We start from the raw sequence: 21,266 nt of genomic DNA on the forward strand, positions 1-21,266 counted from the left end.
GTTGGATTACTCATTAATGAAATTAAGGCATTAGCTTGCGTTTGCTCGGTTTTGTTTCTAATTCCTAGTTCCAGTGAAGAGGAGAGAGAAAACTTTGGAGAGAGAAACCTTTTGGAGAGAGAAATTACTCTTAGCCCAAGCATCTTAGCCTACCCCATGGTCTACACGCGTCAATTGTGACTCGAAGCAGACCTGCGGTCCCGTCTTTCTCTCTGCTCCTTTCTCGTTTTCATTGCGTGATAAGTTTCGAAGCCGCAGCACCTACGACCCAGTCTCTCTTTCAATGCCTCTCTCTCTCTCTCTTTCTCTCTCTCTCTCTCTCTCTCTCTCTCTCTCTCTCTCTTTGCCTCGCGTAGTAATTTGAAATCGCAACAGACCTGCAGTCCTGTCTTTCTCTTTGCCCTTTTCTCGTTTTCATTACGTGATAAGTTTCGGAGTCGCAACACCTGCGACCCATCTCCATCTCTCTTAGCGCCTCTCTCCCTCTCTTTGCCTCGCGTTGTAATTCCGAATCGCAACAGACCTACGGTCCCATCTTTCTCTCTATGTCTCTTTCATTTTTTTCGTGTGATAAGTTTCGGAGCCACAGCACCTGCGACCCCATCTCTTTTTTAGCACTTCTCTCTCTCTCTCTCTCTCTTTGCCTCGTGTAGTAATTTGGAACTGCGGCATACCTGTGGTCCCGTCTCTCTCTCCCTACGCTTTTCTTGGTCTCATCGCGTGACAAGCTTCGGAGTAGCAATACCTGTGATGTCGTCTCTCTCTCGTAGCGCCTTTCTCTCTTCATACCGATATTCATCACTCGCTCAATTTGATACCTCCCAGAGTAGCCTCAAGAGTCTAAAACACTCAGATCACTGCTCTAACTTTCTCTCCGTATAGTGGAGTCGAGTCGCAAGAGATACACACGCTCTTGCCCTCACTCACTCCGGTGGAGTCATCCTGAGTAGGTAGTCGAGAGATTTTGGACTTTCTAGCCGCTTTGATTGTGAAAGTTTTGTGGCGTTTGCGTGAATAGAGGTACTCTATCATCCCTCTCATTTTATCCTTCATTTTTTCCAGCCAATCCTTGTTCGAGTGAACCGTTACGGAAGGGTATTTTTAGTGCACATTGCAAGTCATGGAGTGACAAGAACGAGATGACGCATTAAAGTTTGAGGAGAATTCGTGTCCAAACCGTGCTGGCAGGCAGCCGAAGGGCTTCATGATTGTTCTGAGAGGGCAATTTCCCGAGTGTATCGCCAAACCTACAAACGATGAGGTAAGCGTCCAAAACACATCCTCATCGAAAAATCTCTCTTATTGTTGGTTCTTTTCTGCATAAAGAAGAGTGCACCTATATATGCTTACAACACTTTCTGCATGCGCACCCCTAGCGGTTGTTTGAGAGAGGGTTTTCTCTCACCAAGAAAACCAGGCCTCGACCACTGGAAACATAATATACATTCTCAAAGATGAAAACCATTGTTTCACTCTTTTACTAGTGAAGAACTTATGATGAGGATTGACTTTGTTTAACTAATAAGTTTATACTGTTGGGTTTATGTCGCCTTTGAAGGCCCTATGAGAGATTGTATGAGCATTGTATATAATGAATCATAAACTCAGTGGGAGTGTGGTCCTCTTGTGGACCATACTAAGAAAGTACAATTTGTTGATACTCGGATTAGGCTTGACGTGTCAGGCCAGCCGAGATGGAAAATCCAAGGTACCTGCGCATAGAGATGAAATCGATGAAGGTTTAGTGGGTTAGCCCTTGATGATGTCGAAGTATGCCCAGATGAGAGCCGAGGGACTGTGTGACCCTTGTGTGTGATGAATAGTCTATAGAGACAGGACTAAAACCTCATCGTTGTAAGATCACATCAGCACGTACATAGATAGTCGTACTAAGATAGTAATCCATCATTGAGGGTGAAACGTGTACATATGCGAGAGATTACCCCTATACATCATAGAGTCATGATTGCATCATGGTCTGGTGGATCATGGATTGTATCTAGGGGAGAACCTGAAATACACAGACTGAAATTACGTCCCCTAGCTTATTGATTAACTTTAGTGGTCCAATCATGAGTCCCTGTAGTGGATTGTAGGTTATGGGAACTGTTTGATCAGTTTGAAAAAGCTAGTGTGGATCGTAGTCCACAGTTGAAGGTGGAATGCTCATATACATTGATTAAATCCTAAACCTATTCGGATATGATTCCCATCAAATTTAATTTAATTTAATTTATGTTATTTGATTTTTAAAATGTTTATTTGAATTTTTATAAATCTTCTAATATTTTAATTTTGTCATTTGGATTTATAAATCAAGAAAAATTCATTTCTAAAGTTTAAATAGACTAAGAGGTTTGAAAAATATAAAAATCAATTTTTATTGTTTTTAAAATATGTAGGACCCTCCATAATTATTGGAGAACCCTTTAAATCACAGGAGACAATTGGATGGGGCCTATGAGTGGCCACCATAGGGTGGCACACCCCACCCATAGGGGATTGCTTTTTCTTCCTATATATTGTAAGAGGCATCTCATGCTAGTTGGCTTTTCTTTTGTGGTGAGAAGCCTACTTGCAATAAAGTAATGAAATATGTGGTTTTAGAAAATCTTGAGAATCAAGAAGGTTTGATTGAGAAATAAGGAATGGATATTTACTATTAGAGAAAATAAAGAAATATTTTCTTAATTAACTGATTTGATGGGAATATGTTTAGAAAAGGGAGGATAAGGTTCTAGCACATTCCTTAACATCTTGATGGTAGATCTAGGAAATAGATGACTCACATATTTCACTCCACTAGCCTCTTTAGATTGACGGTCAATATTTGACCTTAATGCATAAAAAATCTATAAAAGGTATCATTTTCCTCCCTTGTCTCTACACCTCCTACTTACTCTATCTTCTCTCTCTAAAATAGAATCTCTCTCTCTAGCCTCTCTAAGGGGCACACTCTACATAGGTTACTCACTCACTCTCTCCCTCTCTCTCTCTCTAAGAAACCTAAGGGGCCATATCTCTCACTCACAAACGATCCTAAAGGGGGCACACCCAAGCTAGGCTAGGTTAAGCTTGAATCTCTCTCATGGGTTCTAAATGAAGCTAGGTTTTCGTTATATGATTTTGTGGGCAGTAAAGGGATCATCCCTAGCTAGCAGTTTTCTCCCTTTTTTTTTGATTCCTATCTCTAATAAGAATCAAGCTAAGGGGTTTGAATTAAGCTTAAGCATTGAGGCTATAGGTGGGTGATTTTAGATCGAGATCCATGTGTATTGATTGGGTTTTGCTATAAGAAGGAGAAATCAAAGACCAATCAAATATCCCGAGTACTATTGGAAGGACGAGACTTGATGTGGGGTATACTAATCCCGGTTGAGATAATCTCCGACATCTCTTTTATTTATTCTATATTTATTTAATGTGCCTTTTATTTCCAAGCCTAGGTTTTCTTTTCTTTGTTAATGAAAAATGTAGTTTTAAATGGCTTCAAGTTCTTGAGATCCTATTATATTATTTTATTTTATTTGAAATTATTATATTGTAAAAAGACTACGGGGAAGTGATCTAGACTGAAGAAAAGAAAAAAAATTGAAAAAGAAAACAAAATTTATTATATACTCCCACTGGATCACATGTGTCCTTCTTTCATAAACAAGATGGCATTAGCCTCTAAACCTATTGGTTAGGGTGAACAACGTAGAATTTATTCTATTCTCCTCATAATTGGGTTTGAATAATCTTAAATACAAACTCACTGTGTCCCAAGGAAATGATGTTTTAGTACTTTTTTTAGTTTTCATCTTCTGGTAAATAAACTGTACTTGGAATGAATACCATGTTGGACACTTATCCACTTACTTTGCACGAGTTGTTCTTCGAATTTAAAAACGTTATTTTTAAAAAATAATGATTAAGCCCTGTTTGAATGTTTCTGTACTCATATCCAAATATCTTTAATTGCCTCCAATTATAAAAATAGGCACTCATCAACTAACCTAATCAAATAAAACAATATCCATATCTTTTATAATAATGATAAAAGATATTTCCTTATTTTATTAGGTTTTCTTATTTCATCTAAAAGGGCGTTGTTTTTTTATAAGCAAGGTTCTATTACTTCATTTGCACCTTAAATAGTGGCTTGCCATGCGATCACCTAGCACAAGTATAAGACAATCTAATTCCCACTGCTGAAAAAGGGAATCCGTGTGCTGATACAAAATAAGATGTGTGGAAGCTTTGATTGTTGATAGAAGTGAAAGAAAGACCTACGTGATTTTTTGTTGGTAAAATATAATTTTATTTTTTATTTTTTATTTTTAATAATAATCACCTCTTATAATTTTAGCAACAAGATCACTCACAGATGGTCTTATTACAAACAATAGAAATTCCAAAAATGAATAACACATCAATAAAATAAATCTGAACTACTTGATGCCATTCATACAACCTAATATTGTGCTTGAGAATATAAAATAAAAAACAAGTAAATATAAGACAAAGATGCCGGAGATTACTTCAACCGGGCTTCTTACACCCCACACCGAGTCACCACATCTAATGGTACGGGATCTGTGGTCTAACTTCAATCTCGAACTGCGATAGCTGATTTCCGCCAAACTAGGTAACCACTCCTTCAATCTCTACTAAAACTTTAACCCCAAAAATTAACTTAGGTCTAAAGAGGAGATAGAGTACCACCTAAAATTTGGAGAGAGAAAATTAGAGAGAGAAAGATGGAGGAAAGAGAGTGAGGCGTGCCCCTCTAGTAGAGAGAGGTGAGAGAGAGAGAAGAGAGGTTGTGTGTAGAGATTGGGTAAGAGCACCCCAATTTATAGTGTATATTTAGGTTTAGGGTTTTTTAGGGTTTTCCCATAGTTTGCCTCTTTCATGAGATTGAATCTAGACCGTTGATCAAAGTGACTTGTGGGGTCATGAGATTGAATCTAGACCGTTGATCAAAGTGACTTGTAGGGTGAGAAATCTGGGTCATCCATTTCATAGATGGGCCATCAAAATTATGAAAGGTGCTTGAACCATTATCCCCCTTTCCTTAAACCATTTTTTTATCAATATATTTAAATAAAATAAATATCATGCATTCTATAAAATTGCATGATTCATGTCATATATTCCATAAGGATATGTCAAATATTATCAAATAAATAAATACTACCAAATATAAATAAGATAAGATCAATATTTAATATCTATTCAAATTGACCATATCTCTTTAAAACAACTTGCTATAAAATAAATAAAGTCATGGTCAATATTTTCTTTCCAAGATTTGACCACATGCCACAAATCAAGCTTACCTTATCTTAAAAACTTGAACATAAAGCAAACAAGAGAATCCAAAGAGGGTGTGGAGTGCCACCCTTTTGTAGCACATGTGGCCCCCACCCACATGCCACATGGTGGGCCTATGTGTACTTTGAGCCCCCATGGAATTTTTTATAAAAATATATTATTTTAAAATTGAATAAAATAATTTAAAATATATATTTGAATTTTTATAACTTTGTAAGAACAATAATTGTATGTCTATAAGTCTAAAAGCTCACAAATAAAATATTGAGAGATTCATAAAAATTCAAATAATAAAACTAAAATCATTTCAATAATAAAATGAGCACAATTAAATTAATATGATGAGAAAATGATCCATATGGTTTTAAGAATCTAATCTGCAATAATGAGGTACTCCACCTTCAACTGTGGACTTCAGACTACACAAGCTTTATCGAATAGACCCAATGTTTCCCATGACCCACAGTCCAAGCAGGGGCTCATTAGCAGGTCACCAAAGTTAGGTCGATGAATCAAAGGGTCGCAATCCCAGTCTGTGGATTACATGTCCTCCCCTCGAGTTGAGTCAAGGTCGCTACAACCTGATGCGACCACAGCTCTATGGTGCATAGGGGTATCTCTCGCACATGCATACGCTTCACCCAAAGGTGGATGTCTGGCTTTCCCGAAAGATCTATCAATATGCATGCCATGTGATGGAACATAGATGATGTTTTGGCCCCTGTTTCGGTAGGCCTACCATCACACAAGGGTCACACAATCCCTCAGCTCTCTCATCTAGGCATAAGCTCGGACCGCTTCAAGGGCTAATCTCAAACCCTCATCGGTTATTTCATTATGCCCAGGTACCTTGGGTTTTCCAACCATCTGGCCTAGATCGATAAGCACAGTCCGGTATAAGCAAACATCATTTGCTTAGTATACTTCTCGAGGGACCACACTTTCACGGAGTTTATGTTTCACTATAATAAAAGTATTTCAATGCACATTCATAAGGCCTTTAAAAGCCACATAAACCCAACAAGAAGCACACAAAAGAAAAGAAAACATCCCTCGCCTTCATCCTGGCCTCTTCCTTCCTCTTTACCTCGCTCTCTCTTTTTGATCTCATCTAGCCCAATATCGCTAACGCTTAAGATGGAGTGAACCTTTGGGGTTTGGTACCCCGTTGTTAGTTCTTTTGATTCATCTAGGGTTTCTGTAGAGGACTGGAAGATCCATGAATGAGGTCACTTTAGGTTAACGCTTAAGATGAGGCTCCTTCACTAGGAGCCGGAGGTTTGAGCTCATCTTTGAGGATCTAATATTCCTAATTTTGTGGCCAAGTACAATTTTTGGGTAGATGGCCTCAATTTTCTCACTTCTCCTTGTTCCTTCCTGGTCTTCTCTTGCATTTACTCCAGCCTTTTTCTGTTTTGGCTCCCTTCATGTTCTTTTCCCTCCTGGCCTTTTTCGCCCTATTGTTGGGTCGAGGTTGTAGTGTTGGCAACCACAGTTGAGCCGCCAAGCATGTACCGAGAGTCTTTTGGGTGCCAATAGACTGGTGTAGGTTGTTGATTTCCCCAACCCCGACTATGGAGAATGTTGAAGGGGAGGTGCTCAATGTAAGCTACTTGTTGGGAAGCTAGAATTGAGAAGTCATATTCAGAGAAGAAGAAGCTCTTGTGAGCTGTACTGGGTGGAGTATTTGGGTGCTTGGGTAGTGTTTGGTGTAGGATTGGTGATGTTGAAGGGATTATTGTCTTCCAGGAGTTAGGATAAGTCATATAGGGAGTGCTCCTCCTATTTCTTCGTCATGTACCATGGTGTCGTAGGAGCTTTTGCTCCACTATCTAATGAAATTTCTGTTAACATTAAAAAAAAAAAAAAAAGACACAAGAAAAAAAAATCATTTTATTCAGATAACTTGGCCTCAATGGGCTCTTCACAACTCTCTGTTTTCTATGCATTTCTCTCACTAGAGCTTTATGACTCAATAAAATCTCTCTATTCCTCTCTCTCTAACTAGAATGATATTGTCTCTCTCACACTTACTCTATGTATCTTACCCTCTTGCTTGCATAATCCTCAGGTTTCCCCGATCTCTCGATACATCTTCTCATCTAATGACTAATGTACCTCATGTATATTTACAGAAGCCAAAGGGCATGACTTGCTTGACTTGCAAACTAGTCCCTACCTTCTGTGCTTTCCTATCATAAGAAATTTCTTAGCAAAGCTCAATACCTGGGACTTGACTCAAAGAAAAACTGATGCAATCTTGTTGGGATATATATATATATATATATATATATATATATATATATATATATTTATTTATTTATTTATTTTTTTTTTTTATTTTCTTTTGGCAAAAATCACTTACAAGTAGTCTTATTACAATAACTCTTGCTTCAAAGAAAATAAAACTGACAAATCCAAGATCTTAAAAACCTTGTTGTCATTAAACCGATTTTCTTTAAACAAAGAAAATACCCACAATTCTTATGCTTGGGAATATAAAGATAATATAATTAAATATGGCAAGAAACAAAAAGAAAGTGTCGGATATTACCTCAACCAGGCTTATTACACTCCACAACGAATCACCACTATCTGATGGCGTGGGATCAACGATCAACCTTCAATCTCAACCAGGAAAGCAAGTTTAGGCCAAACCCTCTAATGAAACTACGAGCTCCTTTATCACAAATCTCAAACCTTTAGGTGAATCCCCTTAACAACTTAGTTTGAGAGAAATACTTTTCTTTTCTACCACAACCCTGTAGTCTAAAATCTCAATGAGAGATGAGAGATCATGAGAGAGTTGAGAGTACCACCATGATAGAGTTATCAAATATGAGAGAGTAGGGCGTGCTCCCTTTGCGTCTCTTGAAAAGAGAGAGAAACTTTCTTAAGAGAGTGGGGCGTGCCTCCTTTAGGCGTACCACAAGCCTTCTCATGCTTTCTAAATATCATTTGAAAGCTTCTTCAAGGCAAAATCTTTCAAAAACACTTCAAAGTTTTCTCTTTAAGCCAAAGCTTGAACTAACACAAGGAAAGTTTCATTAGGCTGGGGTGAGCTACCCTAGGTGGTACTTCATGGGCCCCACCTACATGCAATGATGGGCCCATTAACATATTGGACATCCCATGCAATATTAAAATTATTAAAATTAATTATATGATTTTTAAAAATCCATAAAATCAAATTTGAATATTTAAATCAATCTAAAATCAATATATATGTTTTTATAAATCCAAATTTGATAAATAAAATATCTAGAGATTTAGAAAAATTCAAATAATAATTATAAAAATCATATTTCATTAAAAAAAACATAATTAAATTCATTAGATGGGAAAATGATCCATATAGTATAGGAATTAAATAAATAAATACTGAGGCACTCCACCTTCAATTGTGGACTATGGTCCATACTTGCTTTATCAAACCGATCATGTGTTTTCATGACCCATAGTCCATGCAGTGGCTCATTTGTGGGTCACCAATGTCTAGCCAATGAGCCAAGAGGTCGTAATATCAATTTGTGGATTTCAGGTTCTCCCCTAAAGACGTACCAAGGTTACCTAGACTTTATGCGACCACAACTCTTATGATACATAAGGGTATCTTTCGTACATACATAAGCTTCACCCTAAAATATGGTTTTCTTTCTCGAGCTGTCTATTATTATACATGTCGAGTGATGGCTCGCGGATGAGGTTTTAGCACCCCGTCCTGAAGACCACTATCACACACAAGGGGTCACACAATCCCTCGGCTCACCCCCGTCCTGAAGATCACTATCACACACAAGGGGTCACACAATCCCTCGGCTCACTTATCCGAGCATACTCCGACTTTATCAAGGGATGACCTATTAGAACTATTATCAGATAGTTTTCTATGCCCAGGTAATATAGAGTTTTCCCAACGGACTGGCCTAGCTCGTCAAGCTCAGTCCGATATCAACAAATATTGTTTTATTAGTATGGTCCACAAGGGACCATACTCCCACTGAGTTCATGTTCCACTATATCATATCATTTTACAAACACTCATAAGGCTTTAATGGCCACACTCACCCAACATTGACTTGCCCCTCCAAGTGGCACATTATTATAACTATCTTCCCTTGAATATTCCCTCTTATAGGTTTATTATTGGGTGTGGTTTGTATAAGGTGTCAACCTTAAATAATCATAGTAACATGCACCACAAAATCTCATTAAAAGATGTATTTTCAGTACCAAAACTCTTATCATGGCTTAAAATAATTTTTACCCTTATAATGAAATTGAAATCTCTAAAAATAATGCAAATCTAACAGATTTATGAGCACTCAAGACTCTTAAAAATTGATGGTCTAGATAATATGCTACAATATGTACTATTTTTAGGACTTAAAATTTTTTTTTTTTTTATACCCATATATGGCGAGGTTAAGATGATCAATTGTATAATTTTCTAATGACAAAATGACATTTTTTTTATAGGTTTTTTAGGTGCACCCTACGTCTACATTATAAGGTTGACACCTTAGATAAATATTTCCCTTATTAGAATCATTTTGATTTTCCAATCTTATATAATGTAATACAGTACCACCTCATCTATTGTCCCGGTATTTATTTATTTTTTATCTTTTTTTTGTTTATTATTGTTTTTATGCCCAAGGCTAGCTTGACTTCTATTGTCTTCTTGATTGACGGTGTTAATGAATATATCTGCCGTTGGCTGATGCGGATATCAAGTCTTGCAAACAAAAAAATAATACACATCATCAATGTGCTTCACGTGAGCGGGAAAGATATATTTTACATGATTGATTTGACATTGTCTTTGTTGTATTCAATGCTCACGATTGATTCGACATTGGTTGATTGTATTCAATCCGATATGATTAATTTGACATTATCATTTTAAATTGGTATGTTGTAGTCCATGGCTTATCCATACTCTTTCAAGTAAATTCCACAAACAACGCACTTTCTGGAGTGATCACCATTGCAATTCTATGTTTTGCTTCGATAGATGATAGTTTTATTGTATGTTGCTTCTTGCTCGCCAATAATACAGTTCTAGGTCTTAAATTGAAAATTGCATACAAATGTTGAGAGATGATCCGTTGGATCTCCTGTGCAATCACTAATATCAGTGTCATGTGAGTTTGGTCGGAATTTTGTGCAAAAAGAGCATGCCTCCATTAGTGGTCGTCTTTGCATATCTCAGTATTTGCTTCGCCGCATCCATGTGCGGTTTCCTTGCCATTGTAAGAACTCCCATATGATCCCAACCGGATATGCTAAATCGGATCAAGTTATGGTTAGGTAAATCAGGTTTACTCTATATGGTCTGGCATTTTCTATGTTTCCAATCATTTGGGAAGCAATTGGCTTTGAACCCGTTAGCCCAAACTTTTGCAAGGTCCACTCAAATAAAAATAGTAACGTATAAAGAGAAAAAGGCATGGTCAAAAGATAATGGAAAATTCAAGAGGAGAAAAATAGACCTCAGAAGTCTCGGGGGAAATCTTGAAGTACAACAAAGGATCCCCTATTTATATAGTGTTTGATAAGGATCCCATGTATCTCAAATTCTATAATGGAGTATAGACGAATTCAAATGATTGCACCAAATGCAATATATAATGCCCCACAGGCACGCACCCCATCTTGTACCCCATGTATGCTGGTGCACCTAGTATGAAATGACACAACTCTTACGCAGAGGAGATTTGCATAAAATTGAAAAGGTTTCAAAATTTGGTGAGATTTAAAAGATGAAGACTTTCCCAACATTCTAGATTATTTGATTCCAAGCAAGAAAGCAACTCCAAGATTTTTCAAATTCACTTCACTTCCAAAGCCTTCGGATTTTATGCATAAACCGAAGTAAAGCAAAGCCTGCTACTTCCGTTTCGGTCAGATTAGTGAGATGCTGAGATCTAAGCCTTCGAAGGATTTTTTTCAATTCCAATTTTTTTAGATAGCTTTATTATTATTAGATGAACAATGTTAAAAAAGAAAAAAAAAATGATTTTGAGTTTCTAAAAGTTAAGATCTTGAAATTCACAAAATTAATGTTCTAGGTTCATTTTTTGAGGGGACTCATTTTGACCATATCTAGGGTTCAAATTGAAATTTTTTTTTATGGGATTGATTATTGAGATGAAAAGAATGTGTGTACAAAATTTGAGGTTATACAAATACCACAAATATAGTTTTCTAGAAATGTTGTTGCATTATACTATGATACAATCATTGCATAGGATCATTGCTCATATATATATATATATATATATATATATATATATATATATATATATATATATATATATATATATATATATATATATATATAGAAAACTCTTTCCAATGCCTATAGGCGAAAATGAACAATGATTTCGCCTATCCTTTTCGTCATCCAAAGTTCATCGTACGATCATAGTTGTTCGATAGTGTTTCAATTTTTATTTTTTTTCTACAAATCCAAATTACTTGAAATTTGAAACGTATGTATAACTTAGTGAGGTACGCCCCACTAAGATGTATTTTGGTCAATTTATATTTTGTGAATTATTATTTTTTTCCTATTTTTATTAGGTGCACCCCACTAGGATGTATATATGTTCCAAATTTTAGATCATTCCGATTAGTAAAAAAAAAAATGAAAAATGAAACACTACGAGACAACTGTGATCATGTGATGAAATTTGGATGGTGATGAGAATAAGTGAAATCACTGTTCATTTTTGCCTATAGGCATTCTGCAGTGTCTTCCTCTCTCTCTATATAGGCATCTTCCTCTCTATATATATATAGAGTTGAATGTTTTTTTTGGTGTTTTTGATATAGATTGTGTTAGGATTACTTTAGATAATTTCTTTTATTGATTTTTTCTTCATTGCTTGTTTATCTGTTTTTTTCTAAAAAAAAGCTCGACAAGACCTAAAATGAGACAAGAGCCAAAATCCACTCAACTTTTCAATAGTTTAATCATATTAACATTTACCTGAATTTTCACAAATCCACTTATTTTGATTTAATAAAATTATTAAATTACGTATAAAAGATGAACAATTTAGCACGTTACCTGTATCTTTTTATTTAATCTTAAAAATACCAATAAACAACCCTGGGCTTTGAGTTGGAATACTTGCAAACATGCAACATGTTAAATCTCTTTTTGGTAGTTTGTTAAATTTCCTTCTAATTTTTAGAATTTATTGAAAAAAATTGAATTTTTTTTATAAGCTCAATATGGCCGAATCGGGTGAATCAATCCGAGTCAAACAATTCACCAAATCAAATAGAATTGTGGATGACCGGTTCCACCACCCGTTCCGGTTTTTAAACCTTGCCTATCCCATATGTCAGAAACCAAGAGTACAGTCTTTACAAACCACACTCTTGATTTCAGCCTATCTAAATTTCAGATAACAATATAATATAATACACGCACTCTTTCCTCTAGACTTTATAAAGTTTGTGGCTGAATTTTAAACTTCTGTAATGAATGCAATTTTTGTGTAATTATTAAAGTTTGTGGGTCACATCTCCACTGAGTTGTACCACTAATTACCACACAAAAAGGGGAGCACTCAATCCTATGGGGGAATTATTATCACCCTTAATCATAGCTCTTGCAGCCAAGATATTTGATGACATTCATAACTTTCCAATGAAAGAGCATGCATTTTTGTCACAATAAATTTGAAAATATATTTTAACGCTATGACAAAGATTTTTATTATTGAAATTGTATTTTTCAACACTATTTGAAAGTAGGTTCTAACTCGATTGTTTACAGCTTAGGCTCTATACAAACCGTACCCTATTTGTTTGGCTAGATATTTTGAAATTAAACTAAAAGATAAAAGTAAAGTTTTAAATAATTCAACAGATAAATTTCCCTGTTTTTAAGAGAAACAGACTATACCCTCTCTCTAAAATTACTATCCCAAATAACTCCCTTGTAGCATTAAAAGCCCATAGAATGCCAACTTCAATAAAAAAAAAAAAAAATTGATCCCCTTCTAACCGTTTTTATTGTTTAAATTACAAAATTGACCCTTCTTTGTTTGAATAACCCCATCATAAAAATTAAATTTGTGATGCTTTTTTTTAACTTGTGAGTTCACAGATAAGACTAGAATTAAGTATTTAGAGAAGGTTGTTAGAGAGAGAGGGAGGAAGAGGTCTATGGGGGAGAAAGAAAGAGGAGAGCTTTTCCAAGATGTAAATTACAAGGTGATTAATACAAAAGTAGGGTAAACGTCCTTTTTTATTTAACTTCGGGGTTTCTTTATAGGACCTGGGGGTTATTTGGAATTATAATGTTAGAAAGTGGGGTTCATATCTAATTTCTTATTTTTTTAATGGAGAGAGAGAGAGATATAGATAGATAGATAAATAGATATTGCCATATGTATTACACTCAATCTCTCTTATGACATCAATCTTAATAATATCTACTGAACTTTCAATTCTTCAGGCGTGAAGAGAATATAGAAAGTTTGTGTCGGTTTTGTTTTTCTTTACTAATTTCTCAGGTACAAATTAGGTCCAATTAGCTTTCTTCCTTTGGGATTCAAGCTTGGGCATGATTAAGGTACTGACGACTGCAACATTATGTCTTTTTTTTTTTTTCTTCAAAAATCTATCCTACCATTGAACTGCCCAATGAAAAGTGCACCACTCTCATTTTCATACAGATATTCTTATTCAATTGTAATAGGACTTCCTATGATAACAAAGATAGATATTCCTCCTCCAATTATTACAGCATTCACTACATGAGAATATGCTAGTAAACCCCTTATTTAATATCCTAAAGATTACCAGTCAATCAAGTATTCACATCAAGTCTTTGATGGTCTGAATTTTCACATCAAGTCTTTGACTTCATTTTCTTGCATTGTCAAAGCACTAATCTCTATGAGCTATCCATTTTAAATCAGTGGGGGAAATTCTAACTTTTTACCATAATATGCAACAAGAGTATTAATTCTTCCCTTGTGATCGGGTGCGCGGAAGGAACTGAAGGCGAGGGGATCTCCGCATTGCAGGCTTTGCTTTGGTGCCTAGTTTTCGCTTCCGATTTCCCCCTGAATCTCTTGAATTCTTATCTGTGGAAACAGCATCAATCATCAAAACTTGTTCTGCCATAATAAGGTCTGAGAAAAAGAAACTTAGATAAAGAGAGGCAGTTGTTTGAGAGTTTCATCAAATTTTTGGCACCAAACTAAGGGATAAACTCCCTAAGTCTAAGCCCAATGCAGAACAGATACATGGTAAGATATTACAGAAGTATGGTCTGTTTTGGCTCCTAAATGGCAGTTAAGATACCTTGACAAGCACTAGAGTTAATTTTTTACAACGAACAGGCGCTAGAGTTCATGTCTCTCCTATTCTCACCCGGATCTTCTTCACTAGTAGTATCGCTGACAGCCTTGGAACCTTCCTTCCTTTTCTTGACTTCATTTCTCTAAGCACCATAAGTCAAAGAAAGGCGCTTTCTCTTATATGTCTCTCCACTCTCAGTTGTGTCATGATCATAGCACTCATTGGTATCATGTAATTCACTAGAAAGTATAGCCTTACCAGACGAGTTCTCCTCAACACTATTTATGGATGAACGTGTCATCCTTTTCAAATAACTATTTGAGTTTCCATCTCTGATAATCCTCAACCTTGCTGGTCTCTCTTTCTTCATTTGCAGGCATGGAGTCTCTTTTGACAAAGAAAACCTCTCTGACTTACCACCATCTCCATTAGAAACATGCAGCTCAGAGTTGCTCATACACTTCTGAGCATTTCTTTGTTTTATTAGGGTGTTGGCATCTGACAGAACTAGAAATCAAAAGGCTAGATTGTTAAAAAGAAAAACAAATAGCTATATATCAGCATAGAGCTATCAACATAGACTCTTTATATTCAATATAGGTACCATGTGAGTTTTGGGAAGATGGGTTTTCTAAGCCCACAACCTTTAATCCTGTAAAATGAGAATTTTTGGTATTTTTTTGAAATTCAGACATCAATGAAGCAAGGGCTGCTTGCGAAGCTAGTGGATTAAGGCAGGTTCTCCTCTTTTGATAATTCATAAGAGGGGTAGCTTGGTCACTGAGAAGATCCAAGATGGTTTCCTTTCTATTTCTAGTTGATCTTGTGATGCTCTTCCGGTAATCTGGACCATAGTCATGCATGACGATAACATTTGAATGGCTAAGTGCCCTGCGCTCCTTGCTACTTTTAGTGAGGCCAACTGCATTACAAGAAACTATGAGAAAGAGAGAAGGGCCCACACTACTGTGATGCATATATTACCACGTTCTGTTTCTTCATCAACAAAACCAAAATTCTATGGTGCATGAGGTAGTTGAGAGAGAGAGAGAGAGAGAGAGAGAGAGAGAGAGAGAGAGAGAGGGAGAGAGAGAGAGAGAGAGAGAGAGAGAGATGATACTTCCAAATCCTGATGAAATTTCTCCCAGGTATGCTTTCATGGGTTCATCAAACAATTTGCTAATCTCTTCTATTTGTTTATCCAGCATGTAATAGAGGTTATTTTCAGGTTTCATGTCCTCTAAAAGAGTTCCACTTGAAGTTATGCCTGAAATGTTGGATGGATCCATAGACTTGAAAAAAGCAATTATGGAAGGATGCGTTTGGATGCTTTTCTCCTGCAATTTTCTGATGGCATTGGATGGGACTTTTACTGTTTCTTTATTCAGATTGCAATTGAGCCATCTGATATAAAAAATACATCTGCAGAAGATCCTTGGGGAGTGCTTCACCCTCCATACCTGAAATAAAGAGAAAGCAACACAAAATGAAACAAAAACCAATTTTACCTTGTCAATGCCCAATTGTCCTGCAAATGACAAAACCAGCTTATGAAGCAAATTAGTCACCAACTCTTTGAGCATTTGAATTTCGCTAAGCCAAAAATTGCAAAAAGAAATAAAATGAATGAACGAATCTCATATATTCCATTGCATATTTGAACTCAGTAACCAATCTGTAACAGGTCTTCAAATTACAAAACCACTGGATAGCAGAACCTAGAGGTCAAATTCAATGGCATGTGGAATTTGACTCAATTGTGTTAGCAGTAAGTGGAAGTAATCTCTTCCTTTGATCAATGAAAATCTCTTATCAATCCTAATAAGCCTTGAAATGAATAAAATACGGCAGGAGGAAATGACTGACACAGCAAGATTAAAACAAGAAATCAACTGTTGTGGTATTTGGGCTTTGCCTGATGCTGAAGATTTCAAAATGAAAGAAAGAGGAAATCACCTTTTCTACTTTAGCATCAAAGAACAGGTTCTTAGACTGCCCCTTGTGCAATGCCACTATATGCATGCCTTCATCAATATGTAAACAGTTTCCATTTTGCAGAGGTACAGAGAGCAGGCGTAGACGTGCAAGAGCTTCTTTCTCACTCAGTATGGAATCGGTTGGATGAAAGCTTTTGAATTCCAAAGTGAGATATGCTCCGGATATAGAACCGGATCTGCAATAGTCAAGGGATATGGTTTCCTCAAGTAAACCATATGAGAAATAATTAGGACCTTTTGTTCATCAGTTCTATTGCATATTCGTATTGTATGATTCAAGTACAACAGGACCTACTGAGGGTACATCAAACAATCAAAAGCTAGTTATTGCTTCTTGTAGGAGTTAGTTACTAACCCAAAACTACAATTTAAACCCCAAACACCATTGAGTCCATGATTCAGCACAAATATTGCAGATGTTTTTATATAACAAGCGATGACCTCCATATGGTTCCTTAGGACCCCAGAATGAGTCTTTGAGATACACGTCTTATTATTATGCATTGACAAATCAAATTTAAAACTAAAATCCAAAAAAGGAAATGAAAATTTTATACAACTCTGCTTTTTTTCCCTTTAATGACGATGGAGAACCGAAGGAATGCACTTGAAAAACTTGACGCAGCATGCTGGAGCTCATCCCAAATATCCAGTATCTCTTGGTTCCAGTGCACATACTCCGAAACATGCACATATTCCTAAGAAGCCATATATTGCTCCATGCCATTGTTTCAATGATGTGACTCCCAGTTTGCATGAGGGGGGTCAATGCATCAAAGTTCATCCCAGTGAACCCACACACACACACACACCCACCAACCCACACACAGACACACACCCACCAACCCACACACACACACACACGCACAAACGCACGCACGCACACATTCATGTACATACACAGGCACACACGCACGCACACACACACACAATATGGAGAATCAAATATGAAGAATTAAGGAGATAGGTTATAAAATAAAAACAGAAATGAGAACTGGTTTGAGTCCATGGTACCAGTAATACTAACAATAACAAGAAATCAATGCCAGGAAGACAATCATGGAGAGCCTGTGAGAAATAGAACTTCCATAGAGAGATGGGACAACTCACCATTCTCAGTTTACTGCTAAAATATTTGTCACCAGTGGAATTATTAAAGCAACAATAATTGTTGAGAAGTGTTAACAAGGGTCAACATATGGCAGCTAGATTCATCCATTTGGGCATCATACTCATGTTGGACACATGTCTATCCTGGTGCAGGCACATATTCTTTTAGATTCTTGGATTTGCATATAGTGCTAATTTAATTATCTGTGTTGAGGGCAGCAGATACCGATGAGCATTTGCTTATACAATTGCAGATATTCTATGCTAGAGTAAGTGCAAGCAATCATATACAAATGCAAAAATAGATAAGAATATATTCAAATATTGCTCTATTTTCTATGGGGCCTGTTGTAAGTACTATATGTCAGATATTTGAAAGATGGAAAAAGGAAAGCATCCACTTTACTTCATAGTCACCGTTCAATCATGGATATTATAGAGTTAATGGCAACCCTGGCATATATGAGTTAATCTATGTTGTCATGTCTTGGCCTGAGACTTGTGGTTTTTACCAGGAAAGGTATATTGATCAATTCTATTAAGATATGTTTTGACTTGTAATAGTTCTTAAGAGAACATAACCCTAGTCAACTTTGTTAATTGTAACAAACAGAACCCAGGAAAATAATACTGTAACAAGTGACAGGGATGCACAGCCTCCACATTGTTGAATAAAGCATACCATGATAATAGAGATAAATTTGCCTCTAGAACCAAATGACATGTATTCGAAAGTAAGATCCTCATCTATCCAAAATTCCTCACATCTTAGGTTTGTCTTCTGTAGATCATGGGGCAAAAATCATAGTGGAAAGAAATTGTAATGGAAGGCCATATTATGCTCAGCTAACACCTAGGAAATGGCATTACCTAGGGTGCAATTCTAATTATCCATGGAGCCAGAACTTTTAAAAATATGAGATTTTCTGATGGAATGTTACGTCAATCTCAAATACGGTTACATAGCATGGCATTTACTAGAAGCCAATAGCAATAGGCACAAAGTACTGTGAAAAGAAATCCATTGAGCTATTGGGTTCGACTAAACAATCTTATTATTTCGTGAAGTAAAAACTTAAAAAACGATGATTCTATAAGTCAAGAATGAAGAAAAACACATTAGATATTGGGTGATACTAAACAATCTTATTATTTCGTGAAGTAGAAACTTCAAGAGCAATGCTTCGATAAGTCAAGAATGAAAAACACATTAGAAGTTTCAAATCATCAGAAAGGACAAGTTTGGGAATTGTCTTTCATATGACTTAAGCCAGGGAGGAGTAGAATTAAAAAAAAAACAATCAATCATCTGCTAATCGCAATAAATAATAAGTTTAAAAACAAGGGACGCATGACAGATGAAACAGATGCTTTTCTCAAGGATGGGAATAAACCTCCATGACTTTCTACATATGACGTTAATGCATTTGAGGGTACTGCACATTCTTAACTTCTGGAGGATAAACCACTCGTATCTTTAATGTTTTTGATTTATTTGAATGATACCTTTAAACCGACAATGTGTAAACTTTTTATTTATCGAAATATGAAGAAATGGGAGACTAGGGTCTAATCATCCCTTGAATAAGAAGAAAGAACATAACAGGTTAAACTGATTATTGTTGTTTAATTGCACTATTGGACAATTGACAAAAGAGTGGTAGAGATTAACAATATCATGCCCTGGATTGCCTCTTGCTCTGATGCCATGACAACAATTATGGCATTGATTCGTTATCACATATAACTACATGACATGGATACTAACAATCTATGGCTAAAAAGTGAAAATACAACAACAATATAATGTACAACAAAATTGCAGTATATACACAAAAATGAACGAACTAGACTTTGATTAACATTATTAGTAGCCCTGAATATCCTATTGCCTGGCAGTCATCCTACATTAATTACATACCACCTAAAATTTTACTAGATGGGAAAGTGCAAGTTAAAGGATTTGAAGGTCTTGTGCTAGATTAATGATTTGACGCTTATTGGTTTGATCTACGTTCATTGGAAAATTATAACCTTAGAAAAGGGTTGATACTATAAGCAAGAAGAAGATAGTGCTAAGTTATTTTATGTATGCCATAATAAGTTTTTGATTGGTTACATCAGATAAATTCAGTATGCAACAAGATTGCTAATTCATAATAATTGTTAAATATTTACATAAAATCAGGCAAGCAACCATCAATGCCTATAATACATAGATCAACTTTCATGTGGCTAAACCAACCTTCCCTTATTAGGAAAATCAAATTCATGGTAATGATACCTTCAGGTATTGACTGCCCATGAATGTTCTATTCTCCATTTTCTCTCTTAAATGTTTGAAAGTTCAAAACTGATAAACCAGAAGCCACAAGTAGTCTCATGATTTGCCAAAACAAGTGTAATGATGCTCCATAGGAAATCATCAATGTAGATTCTATCATTCAATCCCAACTTGTTCTGCAAATTCCAAAGGCGCTAGTCTTTCAAGTCTCATGAATTTACTGAAAATTGCATGGATAGACTACTTTCACAGGATCAAGTGTGAGTATTACTACTGTAATTGAGAACCAATTGTAGAACCACTCTGTTTCGCAAAGAATTGTATGAAGTAAATTCCATACAACCTACTAAAACACAAATTACCCTTGCAGGAACCGTCCATTTGTATTCTTAGGATCTTAGCCAATAAATCCAGAGATAAACCACTAATCCTCCACTAAGAATATGTAGAACCACTCTTTTAGAATAAAATCATGTAAATTAAACTTCATGCAATCTACTAAATCAGTATTTACACTTACACGACGATCCCATTGCTTTCTTTGCCAATAAACCCAGAGGTAAACCATTAATCCTCAGCTAAGTTCAGGCACAACCATTCTATGCAAATGTAGAACCAAAATAAGAAAATTATCCATCTGCATTTCACAAACATGATCATAATTTCCTCATGAAGAAAAGGTTGCATTTAGATGACTAGAAGACACAGGGCAATAAATTCAATAATCACTCCAGGAAAGGAACATCTAAGAGAAACCGCATCTGAAAATCACATATTCTTGGGTTTTGATTCTTAGTAAATCAAAGGTGAGAGAGAGAGATGTATTATGGGCAATTGCGAGATATTTGGTGACAAGGACAGGAACAGAGAGAGAACCTGAAGGAGACTCGACATGGATGCCATGAATTGTCTTCTTTGCTCTTGGCCTCAAATTCGAATCCATCGTATACAGTATCCATGACCATGGGTCGGTAAATTGCAGAGAGAAATGGAGCAAAACTTCCTTCTTAGCTCCATTGGCGGGAAACGTCTTTATACTTTATTGCAGTGTTTAAAAAATCGGACCCGTCCGGGTTCGACTCGGGAACCGGCACAGTTTCAGCATAAAATCAGAAATTGCCCGGTTTTAGAAAAGAACTACTAGTTCCCATCCGGTTCTACGCTTTTCACTCCTGATACGGGATGAGAACGTGTGCAACACATGCGAGGTTGCCCCAATATTTGTT

At 36.2% G+C, this 21,266-nt stretch overlaps 1 protein-coding gene across 2 annotated transcripts; it reads right to left on the reverse strand.

Annotated features, from left to right (window-relative positions):
- Nucleotides 1-14,032: 14,032 nt before the first annotated feature.
- On the reverse strand, nt 14,033-21,016 carry LOC110007424 (uncharacterized). 2 transcript variants are annotated; one of them, XR_016061101.1, is made up of 4 exons: nt 20,917-21,016; nt 16,606-16,822; nt 14,653-16,109; nt 14,033-14,432 (listed from the first exon to the last, which is right to left on the reverse strand). XR_016061101.1 is itself a non-coding variant. In XM_088874276.1 (4 exons), exons 1-4 carry the CDS (start codon nt 21,003-21,005, stop codon nt 14,308-14,310), a joined length of 771 nt encoding a protein of 256 aa, XP_088730402.1. In that variant the 5' UTR covers nt 21,006-21,016; the 3' UTR covers nt 14,033-14,307. The 2 variants fall into 2 exon arrangements, 1 of the variants encoding a protein (XP_088730402.1); XM_088874276.1 differs by having other exon boundaries at nt 15,770-16,109.
- Between the last annotated feature and the right edge of the window lie 250 nt (nt 21,017-21,266).

Source organism: Amborella trichopoda, chromosome 8 (assembly GCF_054954075.1).
Source record: "Amborella trichopoda isolate Santa Cruz 75 chromosome 8, AtrichopodaSantaCruz75HAP2 v2.0, whole genome shotgun sequence".
Taxonomy (NCBI): Eukaryota; Viridiplantae; Streptophyta; class Magnoliopsida; order Amborellales; family Amborellaceae; genus Amborella; species Amborella trichopoda.

Coding starts and splice junctions, on each gene's coding strand:
- LOC110007424 (XM_088874276.1), bottom strand. CDS start 21,005: ATGGTCATGGATACTGTATACGATGGATTCGAATTTGAGGCCAAGAGC. Junction 16,823..20,916: donor CCATGTCGAGTCTCCTTCAG/GTTCTCTCTCTG, acceptor TGACTATTGCAG/ATCCGGTTCTATATCCGGAG. Junction 14,433..15,769: donor AATTTCATCAGGATTTGGAA/GTATCATCTCTC, acceptor CTGTTTCCACAG/ATAAGAATTCAAGAGATTCA.